We start from the raw sequence: 20,235 nt of genomic DNA on the forward strand, positions 1-20,235 counted from the left end.
TGATCTCCCTGGTCTTAGGCAAATGCTTTAACCACGGCACCATTCTGTTGTAGTTCAACAACAAAAGCTAGAGAGCCAAGGTTGCCGACTCCTGATCTGTGGAAGACTTGTGTTTACTTAGTTCCCTGGGTGGAAAAGAACACACGACCAAGTTAATCCCTGTCACAGACATTTCCAGACGTTGTTAACTAAAACTCACAGCGTTCCTGGTTGCAATGGCCTTTGGCTGTGGATTATGGGAGTTGTAGTAGGCCTTTTGGCTAAGAAAGCATTCTCTACTAAAGCATCTGGGAACTCCCTGTTACAGGGAACACTGCCAAATTCCCATTCCTCAGTGCTATGCTTGCTACCAAGTTGATGCTGAGAACTGGCTTCTCCTGATGGTGTCATGGCCACACATACAGGACCCTCCCCCACTTGATGGATAAGCTGGAGAGTGCAGGGTGTGGGACAAGCTGGGAATCAAGTCATTAGGGGACTCCCCCTCAGAGATGTCTCTTAATGGTTGTAGAGGCCTCCTGCCGTCACCCGTGCCAGCGCTCGAAGAATTAGGTGAGACCCCTTTAAAGAAGATAGCCTTTCCTGGGAAATGGGTGTGGCCAACAGCAGCCATGGAGGCCAACAGTCTCCTGCTAGACTTTACTGGAGCAATGTTTGTCCCATTGACACATACATTTGGAACCAGAGTTTAAGGGGCCTGTGGTTGATTTTTTAAAAACATCTGAATGCTTGCAGCCATGGTTTGCACCCAAAAGCGAGCCAAGGCTTCCCTCCCGAGACTCTGATCAGTTTGTTTTGAGGCTCCTACCTGTGCTTTGATGGTGCCTCTAGTCCATTATGTCCAAATGCGGACAGTAGATTGTGTGGCGGGGAGTCGAACCACAGGTCCATTGTATGTATGTATGTATGTATGTATGTATGTATGTATGTATGTATGTATGTATTTAACATATTTTTATACCACCCAAAACTTACGTCTCTGGGCGGTTTACAACATTGTAGGGGTGTGCACGGAACAACTCCAAGCAATTCAGTTTGAATTGGAACTAAATTCGAACCAAACCACCCGGTCCACGAGCTGATTCTTTAGAACCAGCTGGCACTTCAGTTTGAGCACTGGAAACGGACCGAATCAGGTCAGCCCAGTTCACCCCAGTTCTGCAAGTTTGCAAAGGTGAATCCGGTAAGGATTCCCATTTATAAGCAAAGGGAGAATCCTATGGGACTGAAAAGGGGCGAGCAGAGGGCAGGCGGGAGGTCACTTTATGTGCTGCAATGGCATAAAAGGGTGGCCAGGGGGCAGGATGTCACCTTATGTGATGTGGCAGTGGCACGGGTCCCCATCAGTGCGGTCTTGTGGGAGCACATTTGCATCACCATGTCACCATGGGCAGAGGTTACTCTAATGGCCTACATGCTCCCGATGGCCCATGCTGATAGTACAGAGCAGGCAAAAAAGCTCCCTTCCCACATCCAGCTCAGGAATGGGAGCCTAGCATTCCTATTCAGCCCCAACAGGGACCCAGCTAATCCTGTACTTTGAGAAACTGTGTGACTAGGGAGCTTCTGAGATCAGGAATTGGGGAGAAGGCTTAGCCAGACCCAGCTACAAGGCTGCAACCAGCACTGCACCTGACCCAACCACTTCCTCATGTTCCTTCCCATAAAGAGGAGACAAAATCACTAAGGTGTTTGGGACTCAGGGGCCATGCCATGTATCTTTCAAGTTACATCCAGTTTGGCCTGCGGCATCTGATCGAAACACATTTGCACCTGTGGAATTTTCCCAAATCACTTTTGGCACCTCAGCCGGCTTATTAGAAGCGCCTGCGTGCCAAAGTACCTGGCTGAATCGGGCTCTTGATTAGTATTCCATAAATGGCTTGAGCTGCTAAATGTGTACATTTCGTAAGGCTGATTCAACAAAAAGAGAGAGAGCCTTTTTATTGGAAGGTCATTGATATTAGCTCTGTACCCACACAGCTGACTCAGCTAGGAAAACCAAGCTTGTGGAAGGACATTACCAAAAAAATTAATAATTGTTAATTCACAAAAAGGTACAAGAAACAAAAAGAGTCCCCTCCACCCATACTAACTTTCTGATCATCTGATTTCTGATAATCTCTTGGGGTGAGAGCCATTGAGGCTACTTCATCAAATTCAAAAAGTGAATGGAGAAGGAGGGAAATAAGAACATAAGAACAGCCCTGCTGGATCAGGCCCATGGCCAATCTAGTCCAGCATCCTGTTTCACACAGTGGCCCACCAGATGCTGCTAGAAGCCACAGACACGAGTTGAGGGCATGCCCTCCCTCCTGCTGTTACTCCCCTGCAACTGGTATTCAAAGGCATCCTGCCTCTGAGGCTGGAGGTGGCCTATAGTCCTCCAACTAGTAGCCGTTGATAGACCTCTCCTCCATGAAGTTATCCAAACCCCTCTTAAAGCCATCCAGGTTGTTGGCTGTCACCACATCTTGTGGCAGAGAATTCCACAAGTTGATTATGCATGGTATGAAAAAGTAACTCCATTTACTGGTCCTAAATTTACTGGTTTCATGGGATGACCCCTGGTTCTAGTGTTATGTGAGAGGGAGAAGAATTTCTCTCTATCCACTTTCTCCATCATGTCTCCCCTTAGTCACCTCTTTCCCAAGGTTAAGAACTGAAGATGCTGCAGCCTTGCCTTATAAGGAAGGTGCTCTAGGCCCCTGACCATCTTAGTTGCTCTCTTCTGCACCTCTTCCAGTTTTACAGGATATAGGAAGGTAAAGAGACGGAGGCAGTGAGATGGCACAGTAGACCTGATGGGGCTGCAAAAGTGGCTCCTTTGGAGTTGGGAGGGCACGATGAGGCAAAAGATAGGTGGGGGGAGCAATGTGAAGGTAGCCTGTAATCACACAGAACAGCCAGAGCAGAGTCATTTAATTGTTCAAGCCAGTGAGCAGGTGTGATGCAAAAACTCTCAGAGTAGTACGTGACCTGCTCAGACTTGTAAAGAAGCTCTTTGGCAGGTCTCCCAGAAGCTCCATCTGTTAGCCAGAGGTGGGTGGTGGGCACAGGCTGAGACTCCTTGGCATCCTTTGGGTTTGCCAGTCGAAGAGTGCTGATCTTAAATCTGTTTATAGCTACTGAGATAATCACCCCTTAGCATTGGAAATTGACAACTTGTCTACAGTCCAAGTATAGATGCTTAAAGCATTCAAGATTGCTGAGATGGACAAGTGAAGGGAAAAGAAGTACACTCAGCAAGGATCCAGAGGCCACAATAGGGTCAGACCTATATTAGGACCAACTGAAATGTCCTAAAGTAGTGGGTGAGTTTTGAATGTTCCAGAGTTCTTCTTCAGGCTGGATGTTGAGCAAATTGCAGGGAAACGTGTGCATGAAGTTGAAGGCTCAGTGTCTGCAGCTTTTAATAGTCTTCAGATGGAACACAAAATATGTTAGATGTAATTAGATCAGATTCTGCTGAGTGCAAAATCAGGGTTGCCCTTCTGGGACAAAGGAAAAATAATGGCTGATACTCACCACCCTCTACACACCCCGTAAATATATCATGCAAGATCTATCAGTGGCAGCAGTGATGATTAGAAAATAGACTCTACTTATTTCCTACTGGAACACAAACTGAAATTTTATAAATTTAGAAAGAATTATATACTAGTCTACTGCAACAATATCTTTTTTTAAAAAGTAGGGAACCCACCGCAGATTCTCAAGTTCTGGCACATCATTTCTCATTTCTGACCCCCTTCCAGAAAAGCCACTACCTCTGTCGATCGCCCTCTCCCTGCAGAGCCCCTCAAGAAAAAGGAGTTGTGCCATGAAAAATGTACTCATAATTGGGTAGCCAAGTAATAACCACCTCATGATTCTAGAAGTAATGGGGAAACAATCCATTAAAATTATTGGTTTCCGACTATCCGTTTTCTTTTTATCCTGGGTTTGGAGCAAAGTTGCATCTATTGTGAAAGAAAGTGCATGGTATAGGTATAGGTATCCTGAAACCATTGTATTTCAACATATATGAACTCCTTTCTTACAGTACCTTCATATCAACACAGAAGCCCTATTCTGACATTATCTTGTAGAGTGTACAGATGTCTGTATAAGTTTTTGGGTGAATGGCAGTGCCTGCTTTCATTTAAAAAGTGAACTTGTGTACAGGCCTCTCAAGTGTACATAGGAAGATGCCTTCTACTGAGTCAGACCCTTGGTCCATCTAGGTCAGCATTGTCTATACAGACTGGCAGTGGCTACTCCAAGGTTGCAGGCAGGAATCTCTCTCAGCCCTATGTTGGAGATGCCAGGGAGGGAATTTGGTACCTTCTGCACACAAGCATGCGTGTGCTCTTCCCAAAGCAGCCCCATCCCCTAATAGAAATATCTTACAGTGCTCACATGTAGTCTCCCATTCAAATGCAAACCAGGATGCACCCTGCTTAGCAAAGGAGGCGATTCATGTCTGCTACCACAAGACCTGCTCTTCTCCTTGTACTTCTCCACCTGCATTCAGCATAACATGTGAACAACTGTACATTTGTACAGATCTGTTCCTGTGTACACCGCAAACTTGTGTGGGCATTGAACATAGAACATGAATATTTGCTGTATCCTGTAGTACAGCAGCAGCAGGAGCAGCAGCAGCAGTAGTAGTAGTAGTAGTAGTGGCAGCTGCATCTGTAGTCCTTCCTTGCTGTAGGTGACTCACCTAACATTAACGGTTGGCATTTCACTTTGTTTACTTGTGCCCAATCAAGAGTAGCTTCGTAATAAGGTTTGCTACCTAAACATTCATTGGGAAATGCCAAAGGTTGGATTGGAAATATAAGCCTATTTGGTTTTCCTTTGACCTAGGGGCTAGAAATATAGGAATGAAGGAAGCTGCCTTATACCAAGTCAGAACATTGGTCCATCTACATCAGTATTGTCTTCAATGATTGACAGAGGCTTCTCCAAGGTTTCAAGCTCTATCTGGAGATACCACAGAGTGAACCTGAGACCTTCTAGCAGATGCTCTACCACTGAACTATGAGCCCATCCCCTAAAGCAGGGGTTCTCAACCTTGGGTCTCCAGATGTTGTTGGACTCCAACTCCCATTATCTCCAAGCAAAGGCCACTGGGGCAGGGGATTATGGGAGTTGAAGTCCAATCACATCCGGGGACCCAAGGTTGAGAATCCTTGCCCTAAGGGGGATATCTACAGTACTCACATGTAATCACCCATCCAAATTTAAACTAAGGCAAACCTTGATTAGCAAAGAGGACCATTTATACTTGCTACCACAAGACCAGCTCTCTTCCCGACCCAAACCTTACGGTTCAAAGTTCATGGAAACAGGCATATAGAGACAAGCAGAGATTCTAGACAAGGCGAATTGGAATAGAAGACTGATTTGGATATCAAATCTGGACCACATTGTTGGATTTGGATTCCCCTTTCCTCCGTTGCCTCCTGCTGTTGCCATCTTCCTAGATCGCTGCCATTTAAAACATATATGGAGTATGCAGACTGGCAACAGGTCAGCCTGAATGTTTTGTAGCTTCAGGGACTGAATGCACAGAATGCTCCTATGCAGCTCCTTCCTACCTCTTTTCCTCTCCAGCCTCCCTCATGCCCCATGACGTGGGGCAGCCCAATCCCAGATGTTTTGTATGTCCATTCAGACAAAAGCTTACTGTTGTGTTACACGGACAAGCGAAAGGGTATAAGAATTCAGGCACACCACTAATCATGAGCGTAACTTGAAAATGGGAGAGCCATATCCCATAGAGTTTCCCTAGCCCTTCAAAAGCGGACGACATCCATGCCACTTATATTTTGTGAGCTCTTTCAGGGCTTTGCAGCTCCCAGGATGCCAGTTTCTCAGACAAGGTATATTTGCAGTACTCCCATTAAGACGTAGTAAAAAAACTGGCAAATGGGATTCTCCATCATTGCATTCTGCTATGAATCATGGATATCATAAATACAAGTTTCTTGTATTCTTGTGCCTTTCCTCAAAACGATTCTGCTCCTTGCCGACCCCAGATTTTAATATTATAGAACAATTGCATTCTAGCTTTATAAAGATTAAAAGAATGTTACTGTGTTTAGAGGGCCAAGCAAGCTAAAATTTGTGACTACCCTTGAAGCCAAGCTTAAGCACAGTTCTATAAAAGCTGCCATTTTTCCTCACAAGCAAAGGAATCCAAGTTCACCCACCGGTGATGCAACAAGAAGGTCTCACTTCCATTAGTGTGCTGCCAACTTGATGGTTCTATTGCCATTTCAAGGTACCTATTATAGTGCCATTAAAATGGCTTTCAGATGATACCTAGTGTACCTGGAAGAAGGCAAGATATATAGTTCTTTTTGAGCCTTAGGACAATTCTTTCATCTTGATGATCATAAAAGGGGGAAAGGAAGCTTGAAAGATGGCTTATTTTGTATTATGAGAAGCCCTTTCTTTCACCACTGAACTTTAATGTTTCTTGCTGGTGTTTAAGGCCTGTATTACTGTGCTGTGTGTTTGAGCAGAAGTGTCTGAATTTCTGCCCCTGCCTTTGCATCCTAATTACTATTTGCTGTAGCTTTGGGGGCTTTTAAATAAAGATTAGGGCTATCATTTGATGTATGCAAAACAGCAGCTGACTAGCAATCACAGCATATCAGCTGGAAGATGTCATCTTAAAGGAACATTTCTGACATGAATGCTTGGAGGCTGTTAGAGAAAAGGCCAATTCATTTGTCTCCCCTTGAAATGAAAACAAGATCCCTCACATTTCAATCAAGAGCTAAACTGAGCTACGACTGGAAGGGTTTTCTTGGCGCCTGGAGTGGCCGTTGCTTCCACTCAGCCATGCAGGCAAGCCATGCAGGCAAGTCCTTGATAACAGTGGAGTGAAATTGGGGGGCCTACTTGAACAGATGGAGCACAGCTTCTACGACGCTGTGCATTGGAAACTGGAGCAGATTCATGCCACAAGGGGAGACCAAAGGAATGGCAGAGAGAGATGGAGGCATTTGAACTCAGCCGTGAATCATTTCCAACCTGGTAGCTTTGCCTCTGGGCACAATAAAGAATACCCAAACAGAATATTTATTAAATGCATGTTTGTTTTAATGGAGAATTAGAATTTTGAGTAAAGAAAGCCTTCACCGATCCAACTAAAAGTTGGAATTCTTTACTAAGTGCCACATATACCCCTGTGATCTTTCTGGCATGACATTTTGCGTGAAAAATGTGTGAGGCCAAGATTGGAACCGCAGTCCTCACAAAAGGAATATATATACTCCAGAAATCAAAGATGCATTTCTGGCTGTGTTGGTTATATTTTCTGATTTTGTTTTGTCTTTCATGATTTCATCAAGGGTCTTCTTTCCTGCCACTGCCACTACCTGCCACTCACCACCAATACCTGGCACTGAGAAGCAAGGAGGCAGTACACCATTTCTCTCAGGCGAGAGGAATGGAACAGGACCTTTCTGCTTCCCAGCAGCCCTCAAACCAGATGGGAATGAAGAGGGAATAGGGATCCATCTCGGGGGCTGCTGGGAAGTAGGGAGGTCCCGTCCTGTTCCTTTCTCCACCGAGTAACAGAGCGAGGCCTCCCTGCTTCTTGGTGCTGGATATTGATGGCAGCGGCGGGCAGTGGCAAGGAGTTGTGGCGAGTGGCGAGGAACTGCAGCACCAATGTGGTAAGGGTGGGGAAGAGTGTGGAGAATCTGGTGAGGGGCCCTTGCCAGGACCTCCCACCTCGCCGGGTCTGTGATCTGAGAAGATGTTGGGACACCGGTAGCTCCGCCCCTGCTCTGGGCCTGGGGTTGCATATTGTCACCATGACCAATATCCAAGCTTTTTAGTCAGGGTTTTGGCCAATGGGTAGCCCCCGGGCTCTCTTGTTTAGGACATAGTTGTGTTTGTATTGAAATGTTAAGATTGTTTTTATCTTGTTAACTGCCTTGGGGCCTGAAGAGAAAAGACTGTAGAAAAATATGAATACATAAATAAATAGCAGATTTAGGAAAGAAGGAAAGGTTGTGCCGTTGAGTCAGTGTCCACTCCTGGAGACCACAGAGCCATGTGGTTTTCTTAGTAGAATACAGGAGGGGTTTACCATTGCCTTCTCCCACGTAGTATGAGATGATGCCTTTCAGCACCTTCCTATATTGCTGCTGCCTGATATAGGAGTTCCTCATATTCTGGGACACACACCAGTGGGGAATCGAACCAATAGCCTCCTGATCTAACCTCCATTAATTTGGCAGATAGGCTTTGAACACAAGGGGTGTGCTGAGATCAGGTCTGTCTGGAAGTGAGTAAACTTCTTGAGATGGCTATCGAACTTGATTCTCTACAGTTCTGCAGCACTGTGGTGATTTAAAAGAGGGAGTGTGAGTGAATGAGTGAGTGCTGGTAATTCTTCTGATATGTAGACAAACCTCTTGAGAAATTTTACAGAGCGATCCATTTACAAACTACAGCATGAGATCCAGACCGTTTGTCAGCTTGTAAAACAACATGAGGGATTTTAACACTGAGTGGCGGAAATTTAGCTTGCTAAAGAAGACATGATTCATGGAGGTTCCATCTCCTTGACAGCTCTAACAATGTCAATTAGCCATTTTTAACATAGCAGAAATTCTCATACTTTGTCAGCACAAAACATTGGGTGCCAATTGGAGTGAGAAATGTGGCACGGGTTTGGAGGGGAACTTTCTGTGCTACCGACTTTGGCATTTCAGCACAAATTCAGAAATTGAGGAGTTGTGCTATGGAGAGAGGTGCAATGCATCATGGGGAATCATCTGTATTGACAGTGATCTTTCCTACAGTGGGGACTGCGCTACCTGTCCACATTTTTGTGATTTTCATGTTTGCTATTCAGATGTGTTGGGGAATTTGTGCTGGCTCCAGTAGTGGATTAAAGGAGAGGCGAAGTAGACATTTGCCTAGGGTGGCAAAATTTGAAGAGCGGCAAATTTTGCCACCCCCTCTAACTTTGCCGCCCCTCTCTGGGAGTGGTGGCTGCAGCAAGGGAGAGTAGAGAAAGTCCCCCCTTTTACCTTTTTAAAAAAATGCCACTCGCAGCAGCAGCAGTAGCCTATGAGCAGCAAAAAGCTTAATCCTTCCCTGACTGGCTCTGCATATCACTTGCATATCACCATGTAAATGAGCACATCCATAGAACCACAGGCATATATGTTGACAATAAACAGTTAGACTTTGCAATTCTCTGATGCCTGGTAGATCTGAAACATATAAAGCGCTCCTAATGCTTGTGTGCATCAGCCCATATATCTTATGGTGATTCTCGTATATTTAGCAGGGGAGAGCAATTGGGCCTCTCCAACCTCAGCACAGCATCCCTCCAGTGGCTGTTGCTGGTATCTGCCTTCTGATTCTTTTTAGATTGTTGGCCTTTGGGGGGGGGGTCAGGGGACCATCTTATTTATGTATTGTTTATTTCTCTGTGTAAACTACTTTGAGAATTTTGGTTGAAGGGTGGTATGTAAATGTTCATAGTAGTAGTCGTCGTCATCATCATATGATTATCTTTAGGATGCACTCCTAAGCTAGACCGATGAGTTGTCAACAGTTTTGCCCAAGGAGCAGTGTTCCCTCTAACAGGGATTCCCAGATAATGTTCATGAGAACTCCCAGCATCCCCAGCTGCAATGGCCTTTGGCTGGGGATTATGGGAATTGTAGTCAACAACATGTGGGAATTCCTGTTAGAGGGAACACTGCCAAGGAGACCAGGGAAGGGAATGGACTTGAAAGCACATGATACAGTCATCTGGCTGAAAAGCAGGTCTAGGTATGGTCGGTGTCTGGATGGGCAATTGCTTGGGCCCCTCTACACTGTTTAATGGGGCCGGGGCTGTAGCTCAGTGGTAGAGCATCTGCTTTGCATGTACAAGGTCCCAGGTTCAGTCCTTAGCATCATCTCAAGGTAGGGCAGGGAAAGATTCTGCCTGAAATCTCAGAGAGCCACTGCCAGCCACAGTGTAGGCAATATTAAGCTAAATGGACCAATGGTCTGACTCAGTATAAGACTATTCATAATAGAGTCCTTTGGGGATTTCAGAATTGTACCTTGGTCTTGAATATTTTCCCCTACATGCTGTCAAGTCAACACAAAGACTGAGGTCCATCTCACACTAGTGGTTATCAAAGTGTGGTGGGCAGGTAACACCATGAAGAAGCTCGGATATTTCCAGTGGGAGGCCTGAGCTCTTCCCTGATTCCAATTTGTGAGAGTTGTTTTGGATCAAAACACAGAGTACCATCCTCACAGCTGCAACTGCAATGCAGGGGTCTGTATATCCCTTTTGTGGATCGTCCATGCTGGAGGGTTAATTTGTTGAGTATGTGTTTGCTTCTCTAGGAGGCCCCAAAACATGTGGGGCCATGTGGCTCTGTTGCATCCGTTCTGATCAGAAACCTGTCCCTATGGTCCAGAATCCAGATGGACTAACCTCATGGCCCTAGGCCACTTCCAGTCTCAGAGGCAAGATGCCTTTGAATACTGGATGCAGGGGAGCAATGGCAGGAGAGAGGGCATGGCCTCACCTCTTGCCTGTGGTCTTCTCAGAGGCATTTGGTGGGCCACAGTGAGACACCAGATGCTGGACTAGTTAGGCCTGATCCTGTAGGGCTTTTCTTATGACTCTGATAGGCAATCTCTCTGATGTTACTTACGCTTTGGGAAACATGTGATATAGATTGATGGTGACTCAAACCCTCCCCCACCCCACTGAATTTCCCTTCAACAAATGCCACATATACAGAGAAGAGGAAAAAATCCATGTTGCCCACAAACCTAATTCTTATTCTGCTGGTTTTCATTGCAGGTTGCCAATTTGGCCTGCTCAATATCCAATAACGAAGAAGGTGTAAAATTAGTCCGCATGGCAGCAACCCAGATTGATAGTCTGTGCCCACAGGTAAGCCACATTTGTACAGGGGGAAAAATAGACTTGGAGGCCTTTTGCAGTATTAAAGAACATAAGGTGTTTGACAGAGAAAAACACCCGGTATGAAGATTAGAGTCTTGCTCTTTCCATTATATTGCTGATTGCCTTGCCCAAATAGCGAAAAATGCATTTGTATACTGAGTCTCGCTTAATGAACAGAACGATCAAAGCACACAGCTGTGCTTTTAACGTAGTCTTTAATCAATTTGTTCTTTCCCCACGAGAAAAGGGTCTTATTTTTTTGTCATTGCTCATAAGAACTGATTCTGACTCATAGGTAATAAATGCGGCGCTTACGTTGGCTGCCAGGCCCCAGAGCAAAGTTGCCCAGGACAACATGGATGTCTTCAAAGACCAGTGGGAGAAGCAAGTGCGGGTTCTTACTGAGGCTGTCGATGACATCACGTCAGTGGATGATTTCCTCTCGGTCTCAGGTACCTCTGTCAAAATGGCTGTGATCTAATCAAAGGGAAGAAGGATCTACTTTATCAGATGCACAAAAGAGGGCAGAGCTGTTGGGTTTACACTTGTGGAGGAAGCAGCTGGCTTTAATGTGACATTAATGACCATAAAATACATCATGGTGTGAGATTTGAATCCTTTATTTGGGACTCCAGTTCATTTTGTGTTCTGTGAAGTAATAACATGAATCAGGCCTCCCCCCGACTGGGCCTCTGAGGGAAACATCCATGTCAAATGGTACATAATGCCCATCGTGAAGTGGGGACACACACCCAATGCCTCCGTTAGGGAAACAGGATCATCATAAGAACAGCCCTGCTGGATCAGGGCCAAAGTCTATCTCGTCCAGCATCATGTTTCACACAGTGGCCCACCAGATGCCTCTGAGAAGCCCACAGGCAAGAGGTGAGGGCATGCCCTCTCTCTCCTGCTATTGCTCCCCTGCAACTGGTATTTAGAGGCATCTTGCCTCTGAGGCTGGAGGTAGCCTATAGCCACCAGACTAGTAGCCATTGATAGACCTGTCCTCAATGAATTTGCCCAAGCTCCTTTTAAAGCCATCCAAGCTGGTGGCCATCACCACATTCTGTGGCAGAAAATTCCATAGATTAATTGTGCACTGTGTGAAAACGTACTTCTTTTTGTCGGTCCTAGATTTCCTGACCTTCAGTTTCATGGGATGGCCCCTGGTTCTGGTGTTGTGAGAGAGGGAGGAAAATTTCTCTGTCCACTCTCTCTACACCATGCATAATTTTATACTCCTTAGTTGCCTCATTTCCAAACTAAAAAGCCCCAGATGCTTAGTCCAGGTCAGGATATAGAAACCACATATTTTCACCCAGGTAAATATTTCAAACTGTTAGGATTATCAGAGATACCTCTTGATAGCAGAGATACAGTTTATGATTCAGTCTGCTGAAGTCAACATTATCCAGTCGGTGATCTCGAAGATAGATCGTAGGCTCAACCTATTTAGCTGGTATGCCATCTCTATAAAATCACACAGGATGCATACTTTTTGTATTGAGATAGCCATCCATAGTCTTTCTTCAGACAAAGAGACAAACTGTCAATTGTTTCATGAACTGTAATTCATCAGTCTCACGTTGCACTGAGAACAATGAATGATGCCAGGCAAGTGCGTAGGGGTAAATGACAGGCACAGGCAATCTGCCTGGCCAAACGTTATTAAACAACAGAATTGAACAAGAACAACAGCATAGCCATCTGAGAAGAGAAATGGGCAGCTGGAAGGAAGATGAGTGAACCTCCAGCTTCCATGTCAGCTGGACCACACCATCTTCCTGCTCTGGCAGTGCAGTTCAGGGCACTGTGGAGGAGAGAGAGCCCATCAGCTGAAACTAGGCCAGGGGTAAAAGCACTGCCCTGCCTGCTGTGTGCCCCAGCTCTGGCAGTGTGACCGGAGGCAGGGAAAATTCAGCCCACTTTTGATGCAGATCTAATAGCACCCCAGTAGTGGAAGGAGAAGCCACCATAAGAACCTGCTGAAGGGGACAGGTTTTCTTACGCCACAAGCAGCAGGACTGATCTGCGTTCCAGCTCCCATCACCCATGCAAGTTAATCAGCTGAATGAAAGCTATACCAGTCCCAATGAGTGCAACCTGCCCCCCATTCAACAGCCAATCAAAACAGGAGGTAAAATTCCCCCACCACCCCACAAATGGAGCAATGCCTGGGACTGGTCGGAATTGAGGGTAGGCTGGGAGATGCACGAGCCAGTTCCAAACAGAATGAGTGTGTCTGTGCATAAAGCCTTATTTATACCCTCCTCATACTCCCATTTCTTGCAAAATCTTGCTAGAACACAAGTCCCTCCCTCCTCAGTAACCTAACTCAACTACCCAACTGCCCCCTGCATTCAACTGCCCCCCGCATTGAATCAGTGCAAATTACCCCCTCTCTGCATTCACGACGAGAGAATCCAGTTCTGTCCTCATCCTAACATGCTTTGCTCACTGCTGTTGTCCAGGTGAATTGCTATGGAAAGTATGAAGACCTTGAAAACTGGCATAGACATTTGCAAGTGACAGAATCTGATGATTATCTTTTCTTCTTCTTTTTTAAAGAAGTGGTCAACTGTGTTTTTTAAAAAAATTGCAACCCTGGAGCAGAACTGTGATGAAAGTATATACTGTGGAGTAGCTTCCGTTCTTGGCAGATCTCCACCAAAAATCAAAGAGGTCAGGGACAGAGACCCACCTTCTCTGGGCCCATCTGTTCACCTTGAACCTTGCATTTTGCTCCAGTGCGTCCAATAGGATAGATGCCATTTGGCTGTCTCAAGTATGGCATTTTTCCCCTGATGCAAACTGGAGAGAGATATCCTCAGTGCCAATTAATCTTGCTCCTAATGCAGGTATCATTCAGACCATGCATCTCAGTAGAGTTTTGAATGGAATACTTTAAAGAAAAATAAGAGACTTCTAGCACTCACAATTGGGGAAATCTGATTGAAACTGCATGAGCATAATCTTGCAAACCACCTCTCCAGCGGTCAACCGTTTGGACTTTGATGCCCTGCATTGCAATGTCCTCTTTTATGGCCTCCAGTCGGCATCCCCTCTTCAAGCAGCCCATCTGCCATTGGCCAAATCACTTAGTCCTAATCCCCAACTGAAACAAAGCCCAACCATGTCCCATTGTGTTTGCTCACATCCATCTCTCATTACCTTGGCTTCTCAAGGTCAAACTCGATGTGACCAGGGCCAGAATATGACATGGTGAGACCTTAAAGTTTGTCAGATTTTAAAAGTCCCATAGCATTACCAAAAAAAAAAAAAAAGAAGGATATTATTCTAACAAAAAAGACAATGGAAATATACATAATAAAACCTTATTTTTACTTGGCAAAGATGCAACAAAAAACAAATAATGTAACAAGAACACTTTTCTTGCAATAAGCCTATATGCATTAGAAATACCTTTACATGAATATGCATTATTAAAACTTGCAAGTTTAGTCTTTTTAAAAAAATATATTCAGAGGACCCCAAACTGTAAATTAATTAGATTGTGCCTAAATCCGGCACTGGATGTGACAGGTCAGCTATGTATATTTCACCAATGTGTCTAACCCTGTTCACATACAACTTCATTTATTTGTTGAATTTCTTTATCATATCATATCATATCATATTTATATTTTTATACCACCCAAAACATATGTCTCTGGGCGGTTCACAACAAGATTAAAAAAGTAAAACATTAATTAAGAACAAAAGCAAAACAAAACAAACATTTAAAAGCAAGAAATGTAAAACACAATTTAAATTTTTTAAAACAATATTCTAAAAACAACATTCAAAACAATCTTTACCACCTTTCTGCCAAGGCACCCCAAGACAGTTCTGAATTTACAAGAACAAATCAAAAGTACCAAGATTTATTTTATTTTATTTTATTTTATTTTATTTTATTTTATTTTATTTTATTTTAGGAAAAAGGCAGAGTTGTCTCAACCCATTGATGGCTCCTTCAGGACCAGATAGCATATACTCCCTTACCAGGGAGACTTCCCCCCCCCTTAAGCCACATGGGTCTTCCATAGTCTTGGGAAGGTGAAGGAGCAACTGTCCCAACAGTGATCTCAAATTGTTGCCAATGAGAGGGTCTTTCCTTTATTTGTTTGTTTGTTTGTTTGACTGATATACCGCCTTTCTAAAACTGGCTCAGTGCAGTTTACATCATCAAAAAAGGGGAGAACTGCAAGCAGAGGGGAGCAAAACCTACCTTCCTTCCCTGCTTCTTTTAGGTCCATTAAGCATTCCTCCCTTGCCTGGCTAACTTCCAGTATCAGAGCTGGGCTGGAAATTGCCTGAATAAGTGGAGGAACACAAGAGCAAGCAGGGGAGGGTGGGTGGATTTTGCTTCCTGCTCTCCTATTTTCTAGTTGCATAGACCCGCAGTTCCAATCCCCCCTCCCTGCTCTCCTGTCCGCATTCAGACGACACAGAGAGTGGGTTCTCTGCAAGCAGGGAGACTGCAGAGAGAAGGGGGAACTGGTTGTGTGGGGTTCCTTCTTGCTTGAAGGACAACCTGCACAGCCAATCATGTCCAGAGGGAGGGAGGAGCTTCCTCCCTCAACTCCAGTTGGAGCAAATGCAGCCTCCTGCGCTGCATCCGCACATAATGCTCCGCAGCCGGAACCCTCGTTATGGGTAGTGAAACTGACTACAAACCCAGGGTTCAAACTGGATTCTGTGGAGCGCAACCTAAGGTTGCTGGATGAGTGGGACTGGAGTTGCACACATCCGGACGTAACGGTAGGGAAACCTCTGCCCCCTGAAACTCCGGTTCCATGTTACTTGCGAATGCGGTTTCCTATTTGGATGTACCCACTCTAATCTCCTCTTCACATGTCAATTGGTCCCACGTATGCACAACCAGTTGTAAGCATGTGCTTCTCCATCCTCTTTTTGCTCTGCAGTTTGTACCCCTCCCTCCCCTTCCTCCATTTTCTCCCCCCAAACTGAAATGCATATTGTGAGCAATTTGGGAAAGGGACTCTCCTCCTCCTCCTCCACTCCTTGTGCTCCACCCACTCAGTGTTATTGAAAGCTCAACTATCAAGTTGGATATTCATGCTGTGCAAACTTATACAAACGAAGTAAATTTAAATGCATGCTTTCCTCTGAATATGGAGTTCATTTCTTTTCCTTCTAGAGCAATATGCAGCGGTGGGGTCAATTCCCAGTTCGAACACCACTGCTTATATTAATGACAGCTAGCCAGGGCTTAGGGAGGGAGTCATGGCAACCAGATTCCTAGTGCTACTTATAGCAGAGTTCCTTCACACCCGGTGTGAGCCTGTGGTGTGGAACATCTGCCTCGCAGAGGGATTCCACCAACCGGAGCCCATTAACATGCAGGTCTATTTTGCGACATGCAAGGGAAGTGCTGTGGTCAGAAACATTATTCTAAGGCCTGGAGGAGAGGGCATCATTGTCTGTCTAGAACCTTCATCAGTCACCCCTTCCAGTGCCACCAGAAAGAGCCAGAAGTTGCAGGCTGTTCAACTGCCTGACTGTGGAGATGTCCCACACACTAAGAACCCCACTCCTTCTCTCACACACAGACACATGCGTGCGCGCGTGCGCGCGCGCGCACACACACACACACACACACACACACACACACACACACACACACAGTACTATGTGGTCTGGTAGCTAAGTATCGTGTTTTGAGGGAGGAGCATTCTCCTCCATGGTCACCATGGAACCTTCAAAGTACAGCAGTCCTAAAGCTGTTTGCTATATATTAATGTCTTCTCATTGTCGTCATCCTCCAAGGGCTGTTATATCGGGTAGAAAGATGGGATGTAAGTGTGTCAAATAAATTTAAATAAAATTATTTGCATAGTGGTCCCATTAGCCTGATTCTAAACTTCTGAGGAGAACACTGAGCTTTCAGCAGTCTGGATTCAAATCAAGGCAGATTTATATTCAAATCCAGGGCACCAGCGAGAAGCATCCACTCTGTGGAAGACTTCCAGAGAGCCATAGAGTGGAGAACCTAAGGCAGTGGGGTGATCTCCACCAATCTCTGCTGTCCCTGGAAGTGCCCTGAACCCTCTGAAAATATGTCCTCGAGGGCTGCTCCCAAGGACACATTTTCAGGTGGAGCAGGGCATTTCCGGGGGAGGCAGAGATCAGCTAAAATAGAGTCTACCCACCCTGCATGCTCCATGCTGTGGAGCTGATAAAGTTCTCAGTAGTCCTGGTGTTTTTCCCCCTGCACACCACCACTGCCCTAGTCATGATATCAGCCACAGAGTTGCTTGGGCGCACCACAAACTTTCAACCTCAGCCCGCCATCCCCAAATCTGTGAATTAGGAATTGTTATCCACCGCACAAGTTGCTGCAAAACCAAAAGAGAAAGAGATTGTACAGAAGAACCTCATTACTCACATGTCCAGCATCCACGGTTACATGTATCCGCAGCTGGGTAATTGATATCTGACCTCAGTATATGTGGGGGAAAACTGGGGTGGGGGAAAAATCCATGTATCTGTGGATTCGTGGTGGCCGGAAATGACCTTGAAATTACCTCTGGCTGCCATTTTGAGCTCAGGAACCATTTCATGGCTCGTTTTAAAATAAACAAATAAAGCTGCTCTATGGGTCCCCATTGATCCAGCAATACCTCCAAGAGTCTGACCCTTGGGGGAATGGTCAGACTCTTGGAGGTATTGCTGGATCAATGGGGACCCAAAGAGCATGGTAGGCCTCTGTCCCCCATGTTTCTAGGGTCATTTCCACCATTTTCCCTCTTCTTTGTGACCTCCAGGAACCTTACTCCCATGATCCTATAGACATAATGCTCTAGTATTTGCAGTTTCATTATCCACAGTAATAATGGAGAACTGAACCCCCATGAATACTGAGGTCCTCCTGTACAATGCTTTGTTGTTTTAAAAGAGCAACATCAGTGAATGACAATCATGATGTTCCTTTGTGCAGAAAACCATATTCTGGAGGATGTCAACAAATGTGTGATTGCACTGCAAGAGGGAGATGTGGACACGCTGGACAGAACTGCGGGGGCAATCCGAGGTCGTGCAGCCAGGGTCATCCATATAATCAATGCTGAGATGGAGAACTACGAAGCTGGGGTTTACACAGAGAAGGTGTTGGAAGCAACCAAGCTGCTTTCTGAAACCGGTGAGTGTCGACAGTCAGATGTCTTCTATGCCAGGTTTCATCTCTCTCTCTTTTCCCCCCACTTTAGATTCATATTTGAGCAGTCCCTTAACTTACAGTGAAACCTGACTTCATTGCTTGTAAGCTGACCATCACTCCTTCAAGTGGGGCAACTTTGACAGGTCCAAGCTATGCTCTATACACCTACATATACTGAGAAATGCCCTCTCCTTATCACTTCATAGTCTCCTCTTTTTACTTGCTGGTGATTCTCATGACTGCTCTGAATTTATAGTATGTGTGTGATTGTTGTTTCAATGGCATTTGAGCTAAAGGGAGTGCTTACTGATTTGTGCCCCCAAGGCATGTGAGTCTTTAATATGGAGATCAGGGACCCTGGAAGCTACATTTTAAGGATTCCTGGCACCTGGTATACTGCTGCAGCAGAATTCTAGTGCATATATGAAAGCCCCACCACCAGATAAGGTTATGTGGGGCAGTGATAGGGGTAGGGAGACAGTTCCCAGCAGGCCCATCCCCACTCCAGAATTCAGCACCATCACATGGTGAGGCAGTAGTTGAGTTTTCCTGGAGCCTTCTTCCTTATGTACTTTTTTGTTGCATGGGATGAAACTGGCCCAGTTGAATTGATAACCATGGTCAGCTCATAATACAATTATTACTTATTATTTATTTATTTTATTTAAAATATTTCTATACCGCCCAAAACTTGTGTCTCTGGGCGGTTTACAATTAAAATAAATCAATTAACAATTAAAATCATTTAAGAGATTAAAAACATTTAAAACTCAGTATTCAAATTATCTAAAATTATAAATCTAATTAAAAGCCTGGGTGAATAAATGTGTCTTCAGTGCCCTTTTAAAAGTTGCCAGAGATGGGGAGGCTCTTATTTCAACAGAGAGCGCATTCCAAAGTCCAGGGGCGGCAACGGAGAAGTCTCATTTCCGAGTAGCCGCCAGACGAGTTGGCAGCAACTGCAGGCTAACCTCTCCAGATTATCTTAGCAGGTGGTGGGGTTCATGAATCTGTCATAGGCCTATAGCATTTATAATCCATTAGACCAAACATATTGTGGCCTCCCAGGTGCTTGACAACCCCCCTCTCCTAAGCCGTCAAAAAACCAGGAAGCTTACTGAGAGCTTCTTAGGCTGTGTTTGATGTGATAAGTCCTAATTTCCCCAGCCTGATTTAGGTGTACATCCTACCTTATTCCTACCATCCAGAGCAAATAGCTTCTGAATTTCAGCCAACTTAATAGCAACCTTTGAGATAGGTCACTTATACCCATTTTTCAGGTGGGGAACTGAGGCCAAGAAAAAGGCTCGCCAAAAGTTAATATATATTGAGACAGTCTGGGTTGGATTTGGCTGAAGATGTTTGTAGATCCTCCATATGAGATGTTTTCAGACATGTCCCTAGAGACGTCTCTTTAAATAACTGTTTCTTAAAAGGATGGATAAACATATTTTCAAGGCTCTATATTAATATGCATCAGTAAATAAAATAGATTTCCCATTTAACAGAAGGTTGTAAATTTTTATTTGGAGGGTCTCATGATAGTTCTGCATCCTAATGATATAAGTTCATGTTTCCAATAATGAAAAAAATCAAGGCCGGCATATGAAGTGCATATGTTTTAATTTTTTAAAAAAATCAGATTTGTTTTTATATTTTTAGCTCAATATTTTAATGTGTCTTTTTTATAATCTTGTTTTTAAATTTTATTGTGAGCCACCTAGGGATTTTCTTAATGAAAGGTGGGGTATAAATTTAACCATCAATCAATCAATCAATCAATCAATGTGGCAAGGGGCTGATGGAAACATAAATCCAAATAGGACTTCATTTCAAAATCTAGGTGCTTATCTGAAGTTGTGGGCAATGGAGATCCATTTGAATCAGTCAAAGCTAATGAGTAGCAAGAAAGCCCCCATAGCAATTCTTGAAGGTCTGGACGGTATTGTTCCAGTACTTGACCAGTACTTAAGAGAGGAGAGCTGGTCTTGTGGTAGTTCATTCTATGATATATCTCTTCATGGGCTTTCCTATAGATCTCCTTTCCCTCTCCTTATGGGAGGAGAGCTGGTCTTGTGGTAGCAAGCATGAATTGCCCGGTTTGTTA

At 44.7% G+C, this 20,235-nt stretch overlaps 1 protein-coding gene across 5 annotated transcripts in view; it reads left to right on the top strand.

Moving 5' to 3' along the window:
• Positions 1 to 20,235, top strand: part of CTNNA2 (catenin alpha 2) — a 783,863-nt gene that overhangs the window by 665,887 nt on the left and 97,741 nt on the right. For all 5 annotated transcript variants that reach the window (XM_053257021.1, XM_053257022.1, XM_053257024.1 and 2 more), the window contains 3 exons: positions 10,841 to 10,933; positions 11,241 to 11,397; positions 17,910 to 18,110. In XM_053257021.1, the coding sequence (XP_053112996.1) occupies positions 10,841 to 10,933; positions 11,241 to 11,397; positions 17,910 to 18,110 (451 nt within the window). The remainder of the gene's footprint in view (positions 1 to 10,840; positions 10,934 to 11,240; positions 11,398 to 17,909; positions 18,111 to 20,235) is intronic.

This window comes from Hemicordylus capensis, chromosome 5 (assembly GCF_027244095.1).
Source record: "Hemicordylus capensis ecotype Gifberg chromosome 5, rHemCap1.1.pri, whole genome shotgun sequence".
Lineage (NCBI taxonomy): Eukaryota > Metazoa > Chordata > Lepidosauria > Squamata > Cordylidae > Hemicordylus > Hemicordylus capensis.